The 20,579-nt window shown below is 32.1% G+C and overlaps 1 protein-coding gene across 4 annotated transcripts in view; it reads right to left on the minus strand.

The window, feature by feature from the left end:
- LOC118189750 (protein turtle-like) overlaps positions 1 to 20,579 on the minus strand; it is a 766,067-nt gene that overhangs the window by 400,219 nt on the left and 345,269 nt on the right. For all 4 annotated transcript variants that reach the window (XM_085825382.1, XM_085825381.1, XM_085825380.1 and 1 more), the window contains exon 3: positions 7,572 to 7,679. In XM_085825382.1, coding sequence (XP_085681508.1) covers positions 7,572 to 7,679 — 108 coding nt within the window. The remainder of the gene's footprint in view (positions 1 to 7,571; positions 7,680 to 20,579) is intronic.

Genomic DNA, 20,579 nt, shown 5'->3' on the forward strand with positions numbered 1-20,579 from the left:
AGAATTATTTTCTGCCTACTTGATAAAGATAAATATATTTATGATTTAAAATTGTAATATAGGAAAACAACTCATAATAATCACTTTATGAAGCAAACGAGTAATGTCATTTTAAAATTTAATATTTATCCTTGATTGACTATTTCATCATTTCAGGGACCATACCATATTTACAGATAGGATCATTTACATGCCGTTTTATGACTACTAAGCCTCATAAGAGATTCAAATCAGCAATCGCTTTGAAGCGAAGAATTATATTTTTAAGCTAAAAAGTACGCATTACGTCAGCCAATATAATTTGTGTTCAAAGCATACAGAGTATTTAATTAGGATCAATCTGAGTCCCTGAGGCTTTTAAATGATAAAGAGGATTAGTTGTCTTTTAAACATATTCCATATTCCAAGATGGCCAACTAAAATGTTGAATTTGTTCCACCAAAGAGAACAGTGAAAGACTTTCGAATTGTTAAAGGCTGGCTAAACTTCTGGAATAAAACGAAAAGCCGTTTTCTGAGTTACATACAAGTACTATCAATGTTTTGTAGATGCTAAATAGCCTTTTTTTATTTTTATTTAAAAAATCTGCAGAAGAATAAATATGCCATTAAAGAAGATTATATGCGCGTGTATATTATAATACATCAAAATCTGAACACTAAATTGGAAACCTGATCCCATTTAATGGCGTTGACAGTACTAGAGAAGTTTTAAAGTTTTGCGAATGCAACTATCTATGAAACCACTTCACAGTTCCCCCAGAAAAGACAGATCGTCGATTTGGAAAGTCTCTTCAGGCATCAGTAATGAGACACACTCATCTAAATGTAGATTGCATAGCTACCCCCCCGACAGAGACTTCTTCGTGTTTTCCAGCCCGCAGAATGCGGCAAAAATGAAAAGATGAGATTTATGGACTAATTGATTACATTCTCTCCAGAATGACGTTGTATTAGGATCATACAAACAACGTTCACTTCAAAAGAAGGGAAAGAGAAATGAACATCCACTCCTTTTAGCTGGTCTTGCAAGGAGAATTAATGCTTGTTTGAAAGCGTGCCTTTATGGGATTCTCTTTGTTAATTTTCAGATAAGAGACTTGGGAACGCAAAATAACTTTCTTCTTCATAGTGTGATGTTATTCAGTTTTCTTGAACGTGACAAGAAGGAGATTCAAGTTGATTTGGCATGAACTTCTGAATGAGTCTTGACAGTTGCTGAAAAACGGTATCTTTGGAAGGAAAAAATGTAACAAACATTTGAGTTCTGTAGGACGGTGAAATGAGCAAAAGTTGTATAATTTAATGCTTATCTAGTTATTTACTAGTTGCTTACATAAATTGTTTCTTTTTTGGTGGATATTGTTTCTGAAAGCACTCCAATCGTCCCCAAAAATATCAAAAAACCATTAGTGTAATTCTCAGGTCGCGAATTTTCAAGATTTTCCCTTCGATTATCCCACTTATTTTGCCTTTTTTTATAAAGATAAAATTTATTTAACTAATATTTACTATATGTTAGTCATTCATTTCCAATTTTTAAATTCAGGAGAAATTTTCTGCCCCTTAAAATCAAATACAAGTCTAGAACATCCAGAGAAAATATACATGGAACTTCTAGATAACATCATCATCAATATTGTTTTAGAAAATGGCTTACAAGCCATTTTCTAAAACGCTATTTTAAGGTAAACTTAATTGTTTTCAATAGTTTGTACGATTTTATCGAAGGAACTTAATTTTAAAATCATCATAATAGAGTTTATGATGATGGTGAATATGTTTATATCTTAAAATTCGAAATTCTTAAGCTTTATAATCGGATATATCAGCTATAGCAGTAAACTCTGGAAATGAATTTGTAACTATATAAATAGAAGGAATAATTGCATTAAGTAATTAGGAATTTTATGAACAAAAATGTACTGAAATTTCAATTATGCCTAGCTCATAATTGAATCCAAGATCAAAAAGGGGCATTGAATTCATTGTAGTATATATTTGTATATTTGTATAGCACAGGATAAATCTCGAAGAACACAAACTATATTGGTTTATCCAAAACTAATGCGCAGACAGCGGCCGGGCGATAAAGCAGTTGAATACTAATATGACTGTATGGGCATTTTCATGGTTTTTCCCATGTGCATGTGGACCATTTGCCATCAGAACGTCCTTCAAGAAAGCATCCCTCTCCTTAGGAAGATAGATCTCGATTGCTCGCGTTTTAATCAATTAAATCTAATTTGCCCAAAGTGTCTTACACCATTTATGCAACTGCGAGCTTACTCATTTCAGAGTCATGGAAAATTTTTACTATAAAAATGCAATATTTTTCTCCACACACATTGTTCCCTTTTAGATCGGTATCGTAAGAAAAAATTTCTTTCTGGATTTCTTATATGTCAAGCCTTTCAAGGGAATCCATAAGTTATCTCCTGTAGAAAGCCAGTATATCAACGAAGTATCAAAGCATCCACACACATTGCGAATGTGGATGCTTTTATATTAGCCAAAATAATGTGCTAGCCAAACTAATTTATATAGGGAACTGCTAAAGCGATGAACAATTTGAAGCAGCATACACTCATGTGACACTCTATGCTCCATAGAAAACATAGCATTGCTGAAACAGTAGAGAGGTTTACTCCATCTTTAGGAATGATGTTTCTATATAAGATCGACAATGAACCGTTTATTCTAAAGGTTTCTGACCTTAAAGGGCGAAGTAAGAACAAGACAATCTATGGTAGATGAACACTAAATGAACGCTGTTAATAACCAGGATCCGTAATGTGCTGTTTCAGAGGTGCAGAGACCCTCAGACTTTCCAAATCCATTGGTGCTAAATCACCTCGAGCGAGTGGTTTACAAAAGCAATTATGAAGTTTGATGGCTTCATCAACTGATTGAACGCAACAAGCTCGATAAAATGAGTGATCAGCTTCTGCTTAAACAGGAAAGTGTTCCGTATTTCAGAAAAATATTTATTGATGATAACTTCTGGACATATTTCTACAGATACCAAAGCCATACTCAAATAACTGCAGAAAACAAATTACAGATGGCGTTGAAACCAGGGCTCTAACCAGAAAAGTTTCATTGTCGATCTGGTGGGATCACTAAGCAATTCTCCTTTTTGAAACACTTTCTTAATGTAAAACAGTAAACTCAGGAACATGCTTCATCAATTAGAAAAAATTAAGACGTTGGTCAATAGAAAACATAAACGTATTTATTCTACCATATAATCCGAACTTGCAAATCGTAGGGACGTTGTATTTCAACAGGACAGTGCCAGAGCTTATGTTTCATTGGAGAGTCGGATGGACCCCTAGAGTTTCAGTGGATACCACCTTGTAACCACCATGCTCTAAGTAACTTTCACAGTCTAACTACTACTTCTGCTAGGCCTCAGAGGGTTTTTTTTTCCGAAGAAAAATTTGATTCACTTGATGAAGTGAAAATCTACCTGGCAGACTTCTTTGACAGTAAGCCGTCATCCAATTTTCGGCAGAGAATTATAAATCTCCTGAAATGTGTTTGCCTTTTAAAACATGATGTAGATTATATGGTAGAATAAATAAAATAGGAGTTAGAAATTTGGAGAGAGTTACGTTTATTGTGATCATGTTGCAGGAGCTTTCCAACAAACCAATATTTATTATAAATAAAAGAAATATTACGCCACAAATTAGAAATTAGGTTAAAAACCGTAAAAATATTTGACATAAATTAAAAACATTAAGAAACACACGAGGCTACAAACGTTGAAAAACAAATTATTAAATTCGAAACTTCAAATAACTTTTTCTGCCATATTTAATTTTCCAAAGAAAAGTAATTTAAAGCAAATTTTCTAAAAGCTATAAAATGTTAAGTTTCAAAGATCTATAAAAATGCTAAGAAATACCATATCGCATAGTTAGAGGGAATCAATTTCTCATTTACAGCGAAAGATAAAATATTTAATTGAAAATAGAAGCTCAAGTATAGAAAAACTACTTTCGCATCAGTTAATTTCGGATACTTTATGTTCAAAGTTTTAATTCTGAAAAATTTTTAATGTGTCAAACCAGCGCAAATAGCTTTTAAATAAAATTTGTATATGTATAAACATTTCTTAGATTATGCTTCGTAGAAAACTAATTTAAAAAAATTTTTAATGACTGAGAATCAAGGTCTTTAAAAAGATTATGTATATTGATTTTCTTTCTAATACATGTAACACAGATTTTACACTTGTTATTTAGCAGTATATTTACGCTGTTAAAGTAGTCTCTCTTTATATTTAACCTTTAACAGAAACGAAAACTTGAAATTTGTTGCGAGGTGTGAAATTTAAGGAAATTTTAGCTTTACATGTTTTACATTTATATGAACATGACGAAGCACAGATGGCTGCCTGCTTAAGAGGATAGAAAACTACTACATAGGACTACATAAAAAATGGCTTGTATGTATTTTACTCAGAGAGAGATAGAGAGGGAAAAAAGGAAAATTAATCGTGCAGCCAAGGCATTTACCTGGGCTCAAATCCAGAAGATAAAACTACCAGTACTCAGTGGTTTTAAACATCCATTTAGTCGTCGTACAAATCTCGATTTGATGTAAATTGATTGTTCGAATATTTTATCAATTATTTATCGAAATTGAAGTATAATAATATGTAATCATGTCAGCTATATTAATATTGTGAAATTTATGCTAATAAAAATAAACTCTCAAGTATTCACTTAAAAATAACGGGAAACTAACAAATTGATATCTATAATTTAATATATACACTTTCTGACAAAAAATCGACGCACCAAGAAGGAGCTGTCCGATAAAAACAAAAATTGGTGGCTAGAAAGATTATTCACAGAATAAAAAAAAATAATAAATTTTCAGAACATCTGAATGATTTATTTCAGAGTTACATAGTTACAAAGTAACGAGCCCAGTAAGGTGTTGAGCCTCCTTTAGCCTGGATGCAAGCTACCACACGGCATGGCATAGACTGATAAAGCTACCTGATGGTCTCCTGCGGTATTTGTTGCCAAATGTGCTCCAATTTTCGGGTTAGGTCATCAACATTCGCTGGTAGATGCAGTCGCTTTCCCAATCACATCCCAGACATGCTTAATGGGAGAGAGATCTGGCGATCTGGCTGGCCAAGGAAGTGTTTGACAAGCTGTAAGACAGCTCATAGCAACACGTGTCGTATGTGCTCTGACATTATCTTGCTGTAAACTAATGTCAAGGTACTGCAAAAGGAACGGTAGCAAAACAATACTCAGGATGTCGTCGACGCACCGCTGTGCTGTAAGTGTGCCTCTAATGACGACCAAAGAAGTCTGGCTATCAAGAGGAATGTCACTCTAAACAATAACTCCTGGTTGAGGGCCTGTGTGGCGTGCAGTAGAGAAAGCAGGATAGGCATGCTGCTCTGGGCGTCTTCAGACACGACTTCGATGATCGTCACGACACAGTTGGATGCGGAATTCGTCGATAAAGACTATACGTCGCCAGTCAGCATCATTCCAACCTGATCGGGCCAAGAAGCACTGTTAGCTTGTTCGACAGTGTGCAGGCAGGCGTGTGTGGCAGGTGGCTAACGGTAGGTACGAGCGTAAATTGAGCTCTATCTGCTGTCTGTGAATGATCATGTTGGACACTCGTGTGCGGTTCGCACATCTCATGGTTAATAGCAATGAATCAGGCGCTGTAACAGCTGATCTGACAATCACTCTGTCCTCCCGATCAGTTTTGTAGCCCTAGGTCGACCGCTACCATCATGACGCTGAAATCTGCCACTGTCCACTCATTCTTGCCATCATCTTCTAATCGCCGCATCGGTTCAACTCATATGACGAGAGATGGTCCGATTTGCCCAATCTGCCTCTTTCAAACTCTGAAAGTTGCTCGTAATGTGCTCTAATCCTGCGGCGAGGCACTTTTTCTGTTGTTGAAAGGTATCCTAAATCGCGATGCAACAAAATATTTTAACATCAATTCAAAAACAGCTCCTTATATACATCGGCTGAATGCGCAGCTCCGATGTGCTGGAGATCGCACTATTAATTCATTGGACACCCAATTTTAAGTATTTGCATATTTGGTCAAAGCATTTATGCATACGGAATACGGAAGTTCAGATCTTTCGGATGATTCTTTCTTTATTGCGTAGTTTTTTTTTTTTTTTTTTTTTTTTTTGTAGAGTGTCTATATATTTTGCTTTTGTTCTGCTTGGCTTTATCTAAGTATGTTTTTTCAACCCATCAGTTTTAAATATGCTTATAATTTTACCAAAAATTATTAAAAAAATCCTTCAATTATATAAATTTTAAGTATTCTGCGTATATACTGTTTCGTTTTGTTTCAAGTTCTTGCCTCTGAATATGTTTTTTAATTTACTTTTAATATGAATTACCACTAAATTACAGCAGCTTTCAAAGTGCGGTTTAGTTTTCGGTTTATTAAAGCTTTTGATTTTTATTTTCATTCATACGCAGATTGGTCCAAAATTAAGTATTTCATATTTGAAAAAAATAACAAAATTAATTACGTACAAACGTAACAAAATGAGTTATTATTACGTTTATTGTTTTCTTGGGAAGGCAATTAAACAGTTTTACACATCAATATTTTAAAAATTTAATAACATACGCATGAGCTCCATTTGCGGCACTCAAAATATACAGTCGATATTCAATTTCACGACAAGTGTTTTGCAGTAATTTGTCCTTTCAGGTCATCGATATTCGGAACAGGAGTTGCATACACTAAGTCCTTAACATACCCCCATGAGAAAACGACAAGTGCTCTAATGTCGGGGGATCATGGCGCCCATAATATCGGCCCTCCAATACCAATCCAGCGATCAGGAAATTTTTGTCTAGCTCCGTTAGAACTACGGAGTCCCATAAAATCTTTTTCACTGACTTTTCGATTAGTAGATATGGCCAAAGATTTCATCTACAGCCAGTGCGAACCAAGCATTAACTAACTCTGTGCTTTTTTTACTGCATGAGGAGATCAGTTCCACAGATCCGACAGTTATTGACAGTTAACATAACCAGAAACATGGAAATTAAAATTGTTGTGTAAAACTGTTTAAAAAGAAACCAATAAACGTGTACGTACCTCTTTCTTTTTTTAAATATGAAATGCGTTTAATAATTTTGGACCACTCTGTATATATATATATATATATATATATTAAATGAATATTTTTACCGCTTTTTTGTTGCTTTGATTTGATTAAAATTACAGTAATTAATTACCGAGTAAGAACTTCGTGGAAAATTGTAAATACATTAGATATCATGTTACTATTACGTAATAAATACACTTTATGAGTTTTCAGATTCATTCTAAGCATATTTGTGTATTTTATAAGAAAACGTTAATTCTTAGGAAATGTTAATTTTCAAACGTATCAAGAGAAATGTCTGTGTGATAGTATATAAAAACGGGGGTATGACGAATTCTTTATAACAAACATCAACTCATAGATTTAACATGTAAAAGTTTATACTTGAAAAAGCTTTGTATTTGAACTAGAAAAACAGCGTTTAATACACGTACCGTCAGATGCTTCACAAAACAAAGATACAGATGAACCTTCGTCATAAGGCCCTATGACATCTTGCATTGTTTGACCATGCTCGTCTGTTATCACAACTTTGGGAGGCACTGAAAAAGGAAAAATAATATTTTACTCTTTCAGATTGAACCAACGAAAACAATGTAAACTGTTAGTGAATCTGATCAGCTTTAAGTCATTTTGTAATGAATTCAATGAATACTTCAGTTTCCTTCCTAATAATTAATCTTCGAAATCTAGTACTTAATTTCAGCTTCTTTATTTTTCATGCTTATATTAAAAATTGGAACAATAAAACTGGAATTGGATGATTACTCGTGAAACGATGTAACGATGAAATCGTGATTTATGATGAAAATACTTACTCATTATATCTTCTAATAATGATTAAGAGAGTAAGAAAATAAAGAATTCTCAGTTAAATTAAACTGATTCCAAAATTTTGGATAGTTGGTTAAACGAAATTAATTAAGAATGAAATTTTATTTAAAATTATTAAAGATATAAAATTCGCATTGATATTTCAAGAAAAATTATTTTTTTACATAATACATTTTTGAATGGATAATGAATTGTTAATAACCCTGAAGAAATAAGTGCTACTTTCCATTATTCTGTTCCCTAGTGCATTGACATTTATATTGTCCAGTGACTGTATTCCTTTAATTTATTAGTTATAACGTATACTTTAGAACCGTAAGTTTGAATTCTTTTAATATTGATGAAGATGTGATTTTCATATAATTTTTTGCTAGGGAAGTTTTTAACTGCATTAAAATATTTTTAGAAAATATTCGAAAGATATTCTACTTCTGATTTTTAAATACACGGTTTATATTTAACCATTTCACTATTTCTTCAAAGACACACAAAACAGTTTGAAAACGGATGTCATAAGGCATCAGCAACGAGACACATTTGTCGGAATTAAATGTAACCAGGACCGTTACGTCAACGCTCCGTGTTTTATAATCCCCAGAATGCGGCGAAAATGAAAACGGGATATTCACGGGCTACGCGGTCATGCTTTTTCCACGGCGGGATTCTATCAAGATCATTAAATAGTTTTCTCAGAGAGATGAAAAATAGGAATGCATCTCCACTACTCTTTCAATTAGCTTTTCAATGGCTCTACGGCTCATCCAAAAGCGTTCCTTTAGGGGACTAGGAAACGCAAATGATTTTTTTCTAGATAGGGCTGATGCTATTTAACATCTTTGATTGTGAGAAGTACGCGGTTCAAGTCGATTTGGCAAGAATTTCTAAATTGATCTTGACAACTGAAGAAAGAAGAAAACCTGTGACAAAATGTTTATTGGAAATGAAGAAAGGAAATATTATAAGTTCTGATGCTGAAGAATTTTATTTAAATGCATATTATTAAAATTGAAAACAAATTGAAATCAATCACATATTATTCAGAATTATTAAATATACAATTTATAGATTGAAAAAGATTAGCTATATAATTAACGCTTACAGGCTCAATAAATGTGCTGAAAAATATAGTACTAAAAACGTATATCCTCTATGCATACACACTACATCAGTTCTGTATATTAAAATGAAATGTTTCCACTTTTTCCACAACTATTCAGCAACCAGCTCTCCATATGGATTATGAGTATCATTTTCTATTAAAATTAATGCTAGCTTAGTTAACCTATTTTAAAAATTTTATGTGTACACTACATGACTTCCTTGTACAGAATATTAAATTATACGCAATTTTCCTGCATTTCATTTAAACATATTGAACGAATTTTGAATTAAGTCTACTTTGTCGATAGCGCATAAACCATAATAGAATAAATGCACTCTTTAAAGTTCACTTTATTTATTTACCATAGCGACACTTCGGCGCTAGGTTCACTTAACAGTGTTACATCTCGTTCCTTTTATAACTCAGAGAGCACAAAAATTATATCATCTGAAGAATTACTACATTTTCTATTTAAATACTAATAACTCTAAAACGATGTTTAAAAGAAATTAAACAAATGATAAAGAAACAAATCTTTACAGACGATTCAGTTCCGTTTACTTAATGCGCATGCGCTACTAAGATTTTTCTCACTTGTTTTTTCTCACATTCAGTTCTCACTTGGCGGCAAGGCAAAAATTCAAAATATTTTCAATAAATTTGAAAGATATGGGTAAACATAAAACACCAAGTACCGTTAAAAGAATTTGCACAGTTAAAAGTACAGTTTATACGCAAAAAAGCTAATAACTTAAATGATAATTCCAGAATGAATTAAGCATAATTTAATTCGCAATAATAAAAGCAGACATTACTTTGCTGTTGCGAAGCTTAGTTTTTCTATATTGGCAACAAATACCCTATTCTGCTAAGTTTCTAATGTAAACAAATATGGATGCCATGCTAATCAAAAACTAGGCTTAGCCGCACTTAAAAAACTTTTAAATTGTTGATAACGCCACAATTATTGCATGCAGGTTAACTAAAGGCATAAAAATCTTAACCGGAAGATAAGAAAAACATAATTCAATCATTTTTAAAGCAAAAACTGCACAATTTACAAACATATAAGAATACAGAAACTGAGCTTAACAGACTGTGTATATTATATGTACATATATTTATACTTTTGGTGCGTTCGATTGCAACCGAAATGGGATGTGTACATGTTATAGCAGTCCTATTTGCAAAATTTCAACTTTCCGAGGCTACTCGTTTTTGAGTTATGCGAGATATATACGTACGTACGTACTGACGCTACGAAAAATCTCTTCAGAATTCATTTTAAATCAGTTTTATAATAATATTTTTTGGGGAAAAGAGTCCTTTATTCTATCCTTACGTACAGATTTCACGCAACAACATAGTTAAATTGCATTCGATAACGGTCAAAATGGAAATTTTTGTTGAAATATGATACTTGAAATTTTTCGCGATTACAAAACTTCCTTTTCACTTCGTACAAGGAAGTAAAAAAAAAAAAAACATTCATGTCTGATTTAGCTTACGGCAATTATCAGCAGAAATTACAGGTCTCTGAACCAAAAATTTATATGGTTACGTAAGAAAAGTGTTTAATATTTCTTGAGGACCAGTTCAATGTATGACAAAAATTTATATATACCATTTTGATATATTTAACTCTTCATATAATGTATATTATTAATGTGAGAAATGAGCGGTCGGGCGACTACTCAATGCTAGTATGCCCATGCATTGAGGCTCCGTACATTCTAACTGGTTTTCACTGTGAAAGGGAAAATTGTTACTAATGGTAAACTAATAAATTTAATTATAATTTATGTATGCAAATTTATGCATTGTGCAAATTTATATACAATTTATGCATAATTTATATATATTTATATATTATTTATATACATTTATATACGTAAATTATAAGTAAATTAAAAATTTTATTTATATTTGTACACGAAAATTATTCATAATTTATGTATAGTAATGTATAAATTACTTATATTTATATTTTTAGTAATATATCGTAAACTAATACATTTAGTCCAGTTATTTATTTATTCTCTTCTTAATCACAGTCAGGGTGTCTCATTTATAATTTCAATGAAATGTAAAACTGTTCATGTGTCACTTACATTTTCAAGAAACTGAAGTAAAAAAAATAATAATAATAAAATAAAACGCACCTTATTTTTCAATTTTTTATTTTTGGAGCATTTCTGAATTGTTGTTCCCAAACATTACTGGATTTACGTAACGTGTTACGAAAGCGCTGCATACATAGGTAAACGAAATGAGAGTATTTTCAAGAAATGAGTGTATTTCAATGAGTTTTAGTCTTTTCAAGCAACTACAAAATGTTGCATGATAATTTTTCATTCTTACGTATTGTAATGCATTGATGTTGCACACAAAATAAGAATGATAATTTATATTCCGCTTGACAGAACAACTCCCACAATATTGTTATTTAATGTGTCATAAAATCTTCAACTTATTTTATAAAATTTAAATGTAGTGTTAATAATCAAAATCGTAAAAACAACCTTGTATTTAGCGTAAGTATAATGAAACACTCAATCGATTTCGAGGGCAGCTAAAGGTCCCTTCTCATCAGGAGATAGAAATACCAAGAAAGAAGAAAATAAAGGAGAAGGAGTCTCAGAAACACGTGGTCCTTATCAGCACTGCACGTGGTTATAACTAGATTTTTAATCAGAGTTGCACTGGCCGTCTACTTTTACTGAGCCAGGCTATCTGATCAAGCATAAAGGACAAGAAAAATTAGCGAAGTTAAAATAGGGAGCGAGGGGCAAATGCACCTTCACGCTCAAAATCTGAACTTAAAAAAAATATATATATGAGATGGCATCGTTCATTATAATCGGATGACGCGACAAGCTGTGAGAATAAATCTTTTACTTTTCGGATGATAGAAGTCAGACGTTTCCGCCATTAAGACGATGATGCGACTGGAAGATGTTTACATGTAAAAGACGGTCGATTCTCTTCATCTGTAAATATCATCTATGTAAATTCATTCTTCTACACATGTAATCATTTTGTAGTTTGTAGCAACTATTCATGTTTTCATTAAATATTCAAGTTATTCGTAAATTTTACTAGTTTATTAGACCCTAGACAGCCACAAAAGAAGTAAGTTTACAGACATCATATTCCTAGACAGTTAAGTACCTATTCTGCAGATTTGGGCGATCAGGCCGCAATGAGCCTAGGACGAATCATGATGAATATTAAAAAAAGAAAAGAAATAAGTTTTGTTTCAATTATTTCCACATTGTTACTTCTAAAAATAGTGATACTGTGAATTAAGATGACTACCTTAAATTCTATTCCTAGAATTTCAAATTCTTTAAAGCCTGTGCCTAGTACTTAGTCAATTAAACTTTTACATCAAATTGTGTTTGGAACTTTGGGTGATCGAAAAAATAGAGCGAGATTGCGTAACTTTTGTTGTTTTCCATCTGATTTTAATGTTGAAGAAACAAAACAAAAGTTACTTAACACTCTTACTGCAAATGATTTTATTTCTATGTGTAATTTGTAACATCTTAATTATGATTCAAATACTGATAAAAACTGTGATTTAATATTGAATAGTCTTTGTGATTTTGAGTTTCTAAAATTCGAAAGTGACGACGATGATGAGTTATCTGAAAACGAAAGTGTTTAGGATTCTGATAAAAATGATGATGTTAATTCTGTTCGATCAGAATCACCTCCCATAAATAACTCAGAGGATGAAAACATTATAATGCCTAGCAATATTTCCCTACATTGTCGTGATATCTTAGAAACTGTTTCTGAATTTAATGGCACTGATACATATCCAGTTGAATCCTTCTTTGGTGATTTAGAAGAATCTTTTAAATTATTTAAGTTATCGGAATTACAGAAAATTGTGTTTGCTAAAAAATTGTTACTGGTTCTGCTAAAGTATTTATACGGTCTTTAAAAGGTATAATGTCATGGGACAAATTAAAAGAAAATCTTTTATCTGAATTTGGTTCTAAAATAAACAGTGCACAACTTCATAATTTATTACAGAAACGACACTTAAAAGCTGGTGAATCTCTTTCTGAATATTTAATTGCCATGCGTGAAAATAGCCAGTCGCGGTTCTGTTGATGATTCACCAATTCTTGATTACGTAATCAATGGGATACCAGATCAGAGTAGCAACAAAATTATTTTGTATGGGTGTAAAACTATTTCTGAATGCAAAGACAAATTAAAAATTATTGAGAAAATTCGCGTTATACGAAGAATAAGGATTATTCAAGTACTAACACACAAAATAAAGCACGCGCTATACTTAAAAAGAGTAAAGAACCAAGATGTTATAATTGTGAAAGTTCAGGTCATAAATGTAACTCGTGTAATAATAAGAATAAAGATTATAAGTGTTTTAAATGCAGTTTATTTGGACACAAAGCCACAGATTGTTCCAAAACGTCTCCTAAAAATATCCAAGATGCCAAAACTCTAACTCCAAGCACTCAGACTTGTCAGAAAGAAATGAATAAAATTGTTAATTTAGGTAATTTGCAAACTGATGCTTTAATAGATACTGATAGTCAAGTAACGCTAATCCGAGAAGATATACATAAGAAGATAGGTTCTCCTGAACTTAAGTCGGGAGACCTACAGTTAACGGGGTTTGGTAATGGGAAAATTAAGTCTATAGGAAGATTTGAAGGTGAATTCGAAATTGATGGTTCTTCATTTAGATCAAATATTTGTGTTATAGCAGAAAACAAGAAGTCTGAGAATGATTCTGAAGAGGAAAAAAATGCTTATTGCAATGGAAATGGTTCTGAAGAAGGATTTGAAAAAGTTGTTAATTATGGTTTTTTACTTCCAAAACCAGAAACTGATCCTGTTAGTAAATTTCCTGTTACAGTACAGAGTGTGATCAAACTGGACACTTCGTCTACAATCAAATCAAGTGGCATCGATTCCCTGATTGTGAATTCTGATGATATCCCGAGTGATGCAGATTCTGCTGTAAATGAAAATGATGCTATTAAAGATGAATTAGTGTAAAAAGGCTACTCTAGCACAATACAATTAGCTCTGAAGCCAACGAGGAGAAACGCCACTGCAGAAGAAGATTCTGAAGAGAAGCCTTTTCCCGAAGAAGAGTCATTTGATAAAGATGATGAATCAAACGCGAATTCTACTAGAACAATTTCAGTAAAATACCTTGCAATAGAGAAGCAAAAGAAGCCACTGAAGACGAAGAAACTACAGATACCACCGATGAAGAAGAGAAAATTGAAAAGCAGAAGTCAGTCAGAAAACCTGATCATCAAAACGACGCTGATACGGAAAGCAAAGACGGAACAAAAGAAATTAAAGGAGGTGAGAAAAAAGAAGCGAAAAAGGCAGATTCAGAAGATCCAGTAAGAAAATTGAAAATCTTGGATAATAAAATACCGATTTTGATGATTCCTGATTTAGACGTTTTTCCCCATTAGACAAATTTCTCCCGATTTGACTAATGGACTATTGTTTTAAAGACGTGAACTAGTAATTTAAGAAGACTGAATATGATGTCTAAGGATGAAATTTATGAAGGAAGACGGCTTAAAGTAGATAATTTTGAGAAGATGCATTCGAATGACGGATCTTGAAGATGTCTAAGACGCATTCAAAAGACGTGTCCAGACGGTATCTAAGAAGACGCATTCAAAAGACGTATTCAGACGATGTTTAAGAAGACGTAAATATGAAGATGAATCCAGGCGAATTGTTCCAGACAACATAAAAGGAAGACGTGTTTGGGAAATACATGTATTCAGATAGACTGTTAAAGATGAACGAATTTTGAAAGAGCATTGAAGAAAAGATAGAGCCGTTATTTCTGAAGAAGTTGAGATGATGAGAGAAGATGGCTGAAATAAACCATTTAAGACGACTTTTTCCTCAATACTAACTATTTTTTTTTTTTTTTTTTTTTTAAGTTTTATTTTTCAGATTCCTAGATGTAGATGGTGGTACTACGAGAATGCGAGGCCGCATTCTGTCAGAATAGGGCGAGCAGTTGTGGAATGGCATCGTTTATTATAATCGGATAACGCGACAAGCTGTGAGAATATATCTTTTACTTTTCCGATGATAGAAGTCAGACGATTCAGCCATTAAGACGATGATGCGACTGAAAGATGTTTTAATGTAAAAGACGGTCGATTCTCTTCATCTGTAAATATCATCTATGTAAATTCATCCTTCTACACATGTAATCATTTTGTAGTTTGTAGCAACTATTCATGTTTCCATTAAATATTCAAATTATTTGTAAATTGGACTAGTTTATTAGCCCCTAGACAGCCACAAAAGAAGCAAGTTTACATACATCATATTCCTAGACAGTAAGTACCGATTCTACACACACACACACACACACATATATATATATATATATATATATTTAATATTTCTATTGAGAAATTGAAAAATAATGATTGTAAAATGTAGTGCTGTTAGAAAAGTTTTTCAATTTTTGTTTAAATGATACGCGCTAGTCAAAAGGTGGAGAACTACTGCTTTATATGATGACTACAAAAACTAGAAACATGTAGATATTAGACTACATATCATATGACATGTAGGAGATCAGCAAAATATAAAAGCTAGCTTTGTATTTCTCTTAATTTCTTTCCATGTATCTCATTGTTTAAAAAGAGGTTTCTACAGTCCCTTAGAGTGTTTTTATGAGCTCTGAGACGATCTGTGGCAAAATAAAATTAATTTTGGGGGATTTGGAACAATTATGGATGACCTGAAAATGGTTTAACGTAAAATAAAATAATTATAACCCATTTTCATTCTTATAAATTTTGAAATAAATAGCAATAAATATACTGAAAGAAAGTTTTGCGTCCGGAGTAAAACAAGAAAAATTATGGCCTTTTTTTTAGAAATAAACTATGACTGAGACGAAGAAAAAAATGCTGATGTTGTTCAACATTAGGTTAGTTTTGACTACTTAAATTATAGCTTTGTTCCATTACTACGGTATAGACCTTTGTGTCTCCATGCAAGAAAACATTGTTAAACGAATCAGTGAAGTTTAAGTAACATTTGACAAATGCCCGCAGAGACATAAAAGATATATTTGGGTTTTTAAAAAACAGTCAACGAATAAAATTTGAAAGTACCATCATTGTGACAACATTTAAGCGTGATGGCGATGGAGTCCGTGCTTCATATAACAGTTTTTTACTGACTGTCAGGAACGTAGTCAGGAATCTGAGACCACTGGTGAAGAACTTATTCTACCAGCTGTAATTGAAATCTTATGCACCGTCTGCAAGAAATCATCTTTCTATCTTCTAAGAATTCCAATCACTAATAATACATTACAAAGAATATTAGTGGAATAGCTTAGTACGTAAAAATTTCTTAAGCACTTAAAAACATCTGAATTTTCCATGCAGCTTGCTTAGTTAACCTTGCCAGGAAATGAACTTTCAGTTTCAGCTTATGTGAGATAAAGAAGAGATAATTTATAAAAGATTTATATTAATTTATAAAATTTATAAAAGAAGAGACAATTTCGCATGAAATGTTATTTGTCAAGTATTTGGAAACTGATATGTTAAGAGAAGCAATAAATAATAAATTAATAGGGGTTTTAAGAAGTAAAAGCTATAATCCGTGAGTAATATCCTCTCCGTTGCTAGTGGCGTTGCTCCAGGAATGATAGAATGACGTCGAAGTTTTCTGCCATGCTTGTAACAAGCTATACCGAAGCTATATCTACACACTTAGGATGCTAAAATCTTGGCAACCGATTGCATAACTCACTAGAATATGTCATTAGAGCAGTTAATAAAGTCAAATTAAGTACTCTAAAGGTGAGATCCGTTATTTAGCTACGTTTGGAAACTAATAAAGCTTTTACTACCGTTTACTGTTTAACACGGAAGTTCATCTAACGTCCATGTTTGAAATGATTTTACACACGCTTTGATCAGTGTTGGAAATTAAAAACAATAACTGACATATATGACTAACTTATTTGCCAGATTCAGGGAAGACAGTTAGAAGCTGCACACAGATCAATTAAATTTAATTAAGACTAAAATAAAATAACTGCATTTATGGTTAAATTTTTTATATAAGCAAACCTAAGACACAAGAGAATGCTCTCAGTAGCCACATCTTCAAAACTGCAAAAACGAGATGAAAACCTGTTTTCTTAGAAGTTATTTCTCTACCTTCTTGGCGTACCTTCGTGGTGTGGTGTTTCTGCACACTGGGCCGGTATTCAAGAGGTCCGTGCTTCAATTCTCGGCGAAGGCAACTGCTCATTTTTCACCTTGCCTGCTTCCAAAAAATACCTAATGTTTCTACATGCTTATTGTCAACACTTAACGGCTCTTCATTGTGACCTCTGCAAGATTTGACTGCATTCTTCACTTGACTAATCCGGATTGGGTGTTAGATTCCTTCTCCAAGTAGACTTACAAACTCAGATGAGTCAATACTAATACAGGAGCAATTACTTAAATTATCGTTAAACGAGGTGCTGATACTAATGTTTAAACCGCAAATTCTGGTTACAAAAACAGATACCAATTTTATATCTTGTATTGTGGGTCCTTTTGTAGAATACATGCGGGATTGCTTTCCCGTAATTTTTTATTTAGTAGGACGTGGATGTAGTGCAGTTATGAGCCTCATAAAAATGAGATTAGTTGGAAGTTAGTGCTTGTGGAGACTTAACGACTGTTGCTCACATGAATACAGAAGAATACTAATAATCTCTTCTGATCCCAACAGGTTCACCCATCTCACTGAAAACAAATATAGTATATATTTTTATGTATTTTAAAACAAAAGTTTTAATTTCAATGAATGCTATTTTGATTATTAAAATGTTTTATTTATATTCTATTTTTAGTCATCATTTATCATTCAAGACACCAATGTTTAGTTTTTAATTTTTCTGGAGTTACATAGAGTTATTTCACTTGGTGGCTCTTGTTCAGAAGTGTTATCAGAAGTTGTTATCAGTTGTTATCAGAAGGTTTCCATGCGTTAAGCAAGTTTTGGAATCACTGATGTATCTTAATATAAAATAGATGCACAAAATGTGGCATTTCTAAACCTTATAAATACAATATTGTGAAAAGTGTACTCTGTGTTTTCTATGTACCATATTTATTCGCATATTTACAGCCTAGTTTTTTAACGCCAGGCTCTGAACATTTTTTAAATATTCCCATAATTCTTTCCTTCTTCAGTGTATTCAGAGAACTAGATACCCAAAATTTTAAAACGAATTTTAAATACATAACGATTATTTTCGTGTCACTAATAGACATATCTCCGCAAACTACCGCGAATGTCACACCAAATGTGTTCCTTCTAGATACTGAACATTAAACTAGCCTAGTACAAGAACTGACCCATCACATCGTAGTAATCTGATGTTCAGTCTATGATTTCTCTGAGCCAGCTGTATATTTATTTTCTGCAATTATTTATGAATGATTTGAGATTCAAGTAGTAACAGAGACAACGATCCGAACGGGAGAGATTAGGTTACAGAGAAGTAGAAATGAAGATATTACATATCGTAATGCTAATACTAACGTGCATTGTTATTGAAATGTATGTTTCTTTTAAAGAAATGATATTGTGATTATTACCTGCAGTTTATTCATGACCATCTTCCTTTGTTCTGTTCTTCGCGTTCTTCGCAAATTAAATTTTCCTTCTCAATTTTCAGATTATAAAATTAATACAAAAGGGGGGAAATACCCTAAGAAATATAGTGTTTAAAGAAATTAAAGCATCTATTAAAAATACATGGGTCATGTTTCCGTGAAATACGTAAGGTCTTAGCAAATAAATTTGTGATTGAAAAATGATAAAATTTCGAATTAGAATCACACTGCAAGACGTTATTAAATTATACACTGCTTCTAAAATATATATAACTTTTATTCTCTTAAGTCTTAAGGGAACTCCAAATCTAACTTTGATCTCCACAATGAGATTCTCTCTCTAGAATCAGTTCTCATTAAGTTCCATTAATGTGAGGCGCTGTTTTACCATGAAAGCAGAATGGATGAAACGTATATGCGAACTGCTTAAGCATGTAAATATGGAAGATAAATGGATTGTTTGAATAACATAGTGGATATAATGTGGTCTAAAGGACTGTACGTTATTAATGATACCAAAATCTTCGCTTGTAAAAGGAGTGGTTTCTTCTTTTACGGCTCCTGCCAGCCCGATTCCACAAAGGAAAGACGCGAATAAATGTTACTGACAAAAGTGCTGTCTAAGGAAGGCATAATATGGAAAGGAATGACTTTAATATATGCTTAAAATGAGATACATACATATTTTATAAATGTATTTATGGATTACTGAATGCTACAATTTTCAAGCAGATAAAATTGTTGTATTTAGTTAGTTTCACTAAACGTTCGATTCCCACGTAAAGAATCTCGCTTCAGGATAGTTGCATAGTTCCCCATAATTAAGAAGTGAATAGGAGGTATTTCATCTTTAAAATCAACTAGAAAATTTTTATTTATCATTGCACAAATAAATTCGTTAATAGAACCACCTATCTTCTACTATTTAGTGTCTTACCTTATCAGCTATGATTTTAGAGACACAACATAGCTGTATATTAGATATTGAATGAAATATTACAAAACATGATCACTTACTTACATTATCAGTTTAAACAGAATAAAAGCAACAATATATATAACATTTGAAATCTAATAATTTAATACATTTAAATACTGTAATTCATAAGGAAGATAATTTCTAGTAATTACTCTTCAAGGCTATAAAACTTTATCAAAATCGAATTACAATCAAGTGTAAAATTTTAATAAAAATAAATAAGTTTGTAATTATTTACATACAAACACTGGTATTTTGCTTTATGCGTCGAAGAAAAATTTTAAAAATAACAAAAAGAGACTATGAGTTATTATTTATTCTTTTGTCCCACTATAAAAAAATTATAATACTTATTTTTAGAATTCATAGATCTTTAATTATTAAATAACGTACGCTAACTTAGAGTATGTTATTTAATGATTAATTGAACATATTACAATTATTTGAAAGAAATATCAGTCTGAAAATTTAATATTTACTCGTCAATATACTTGAATTAGAAAGCGTAACAAAAAAGTGACTCGCAACTACCAAATTTATAATTTCAAATAGAAAATAAATATCCATTTCAATTTACTTTTTCATTTGCGATATTGTTATTACTGTTTTAGTGTGTGCTTTGATAACTATTTAGTAAGCGAAGTTTAAAATTTATTTAAAGCATTTTTTATTTTGTAGATGAAAATTTTTATTAAAATTTAAAAAACATTCTGGACCGTATATTGTTTTCAGATCTTGCATTCGGCCCTCATGAAGTTTAAGTACATTGCAGTACGGAAGAGCACTACTAATTTGAGATTAAGTGCAGGCTAAGCATTCTGTAAATATAAAATTCATTCTTCATAAAACT

This window comes from Stegodyphus dumicola, chromosome 10 (genome assembly GCF_044657685.1).
Source record: "Stegodyphus dumicola isolate Sdum_Otavi_A_Nest chromosome 10, ASM4465768v1".
NCBI classification, from domain to species: domain Eukaryota; kingdom Metazoa; phylum Arthropoda; class Arachnida; order Araneae; family Eresidae; genus Stegodyphus; species Stegodyphus dumicola.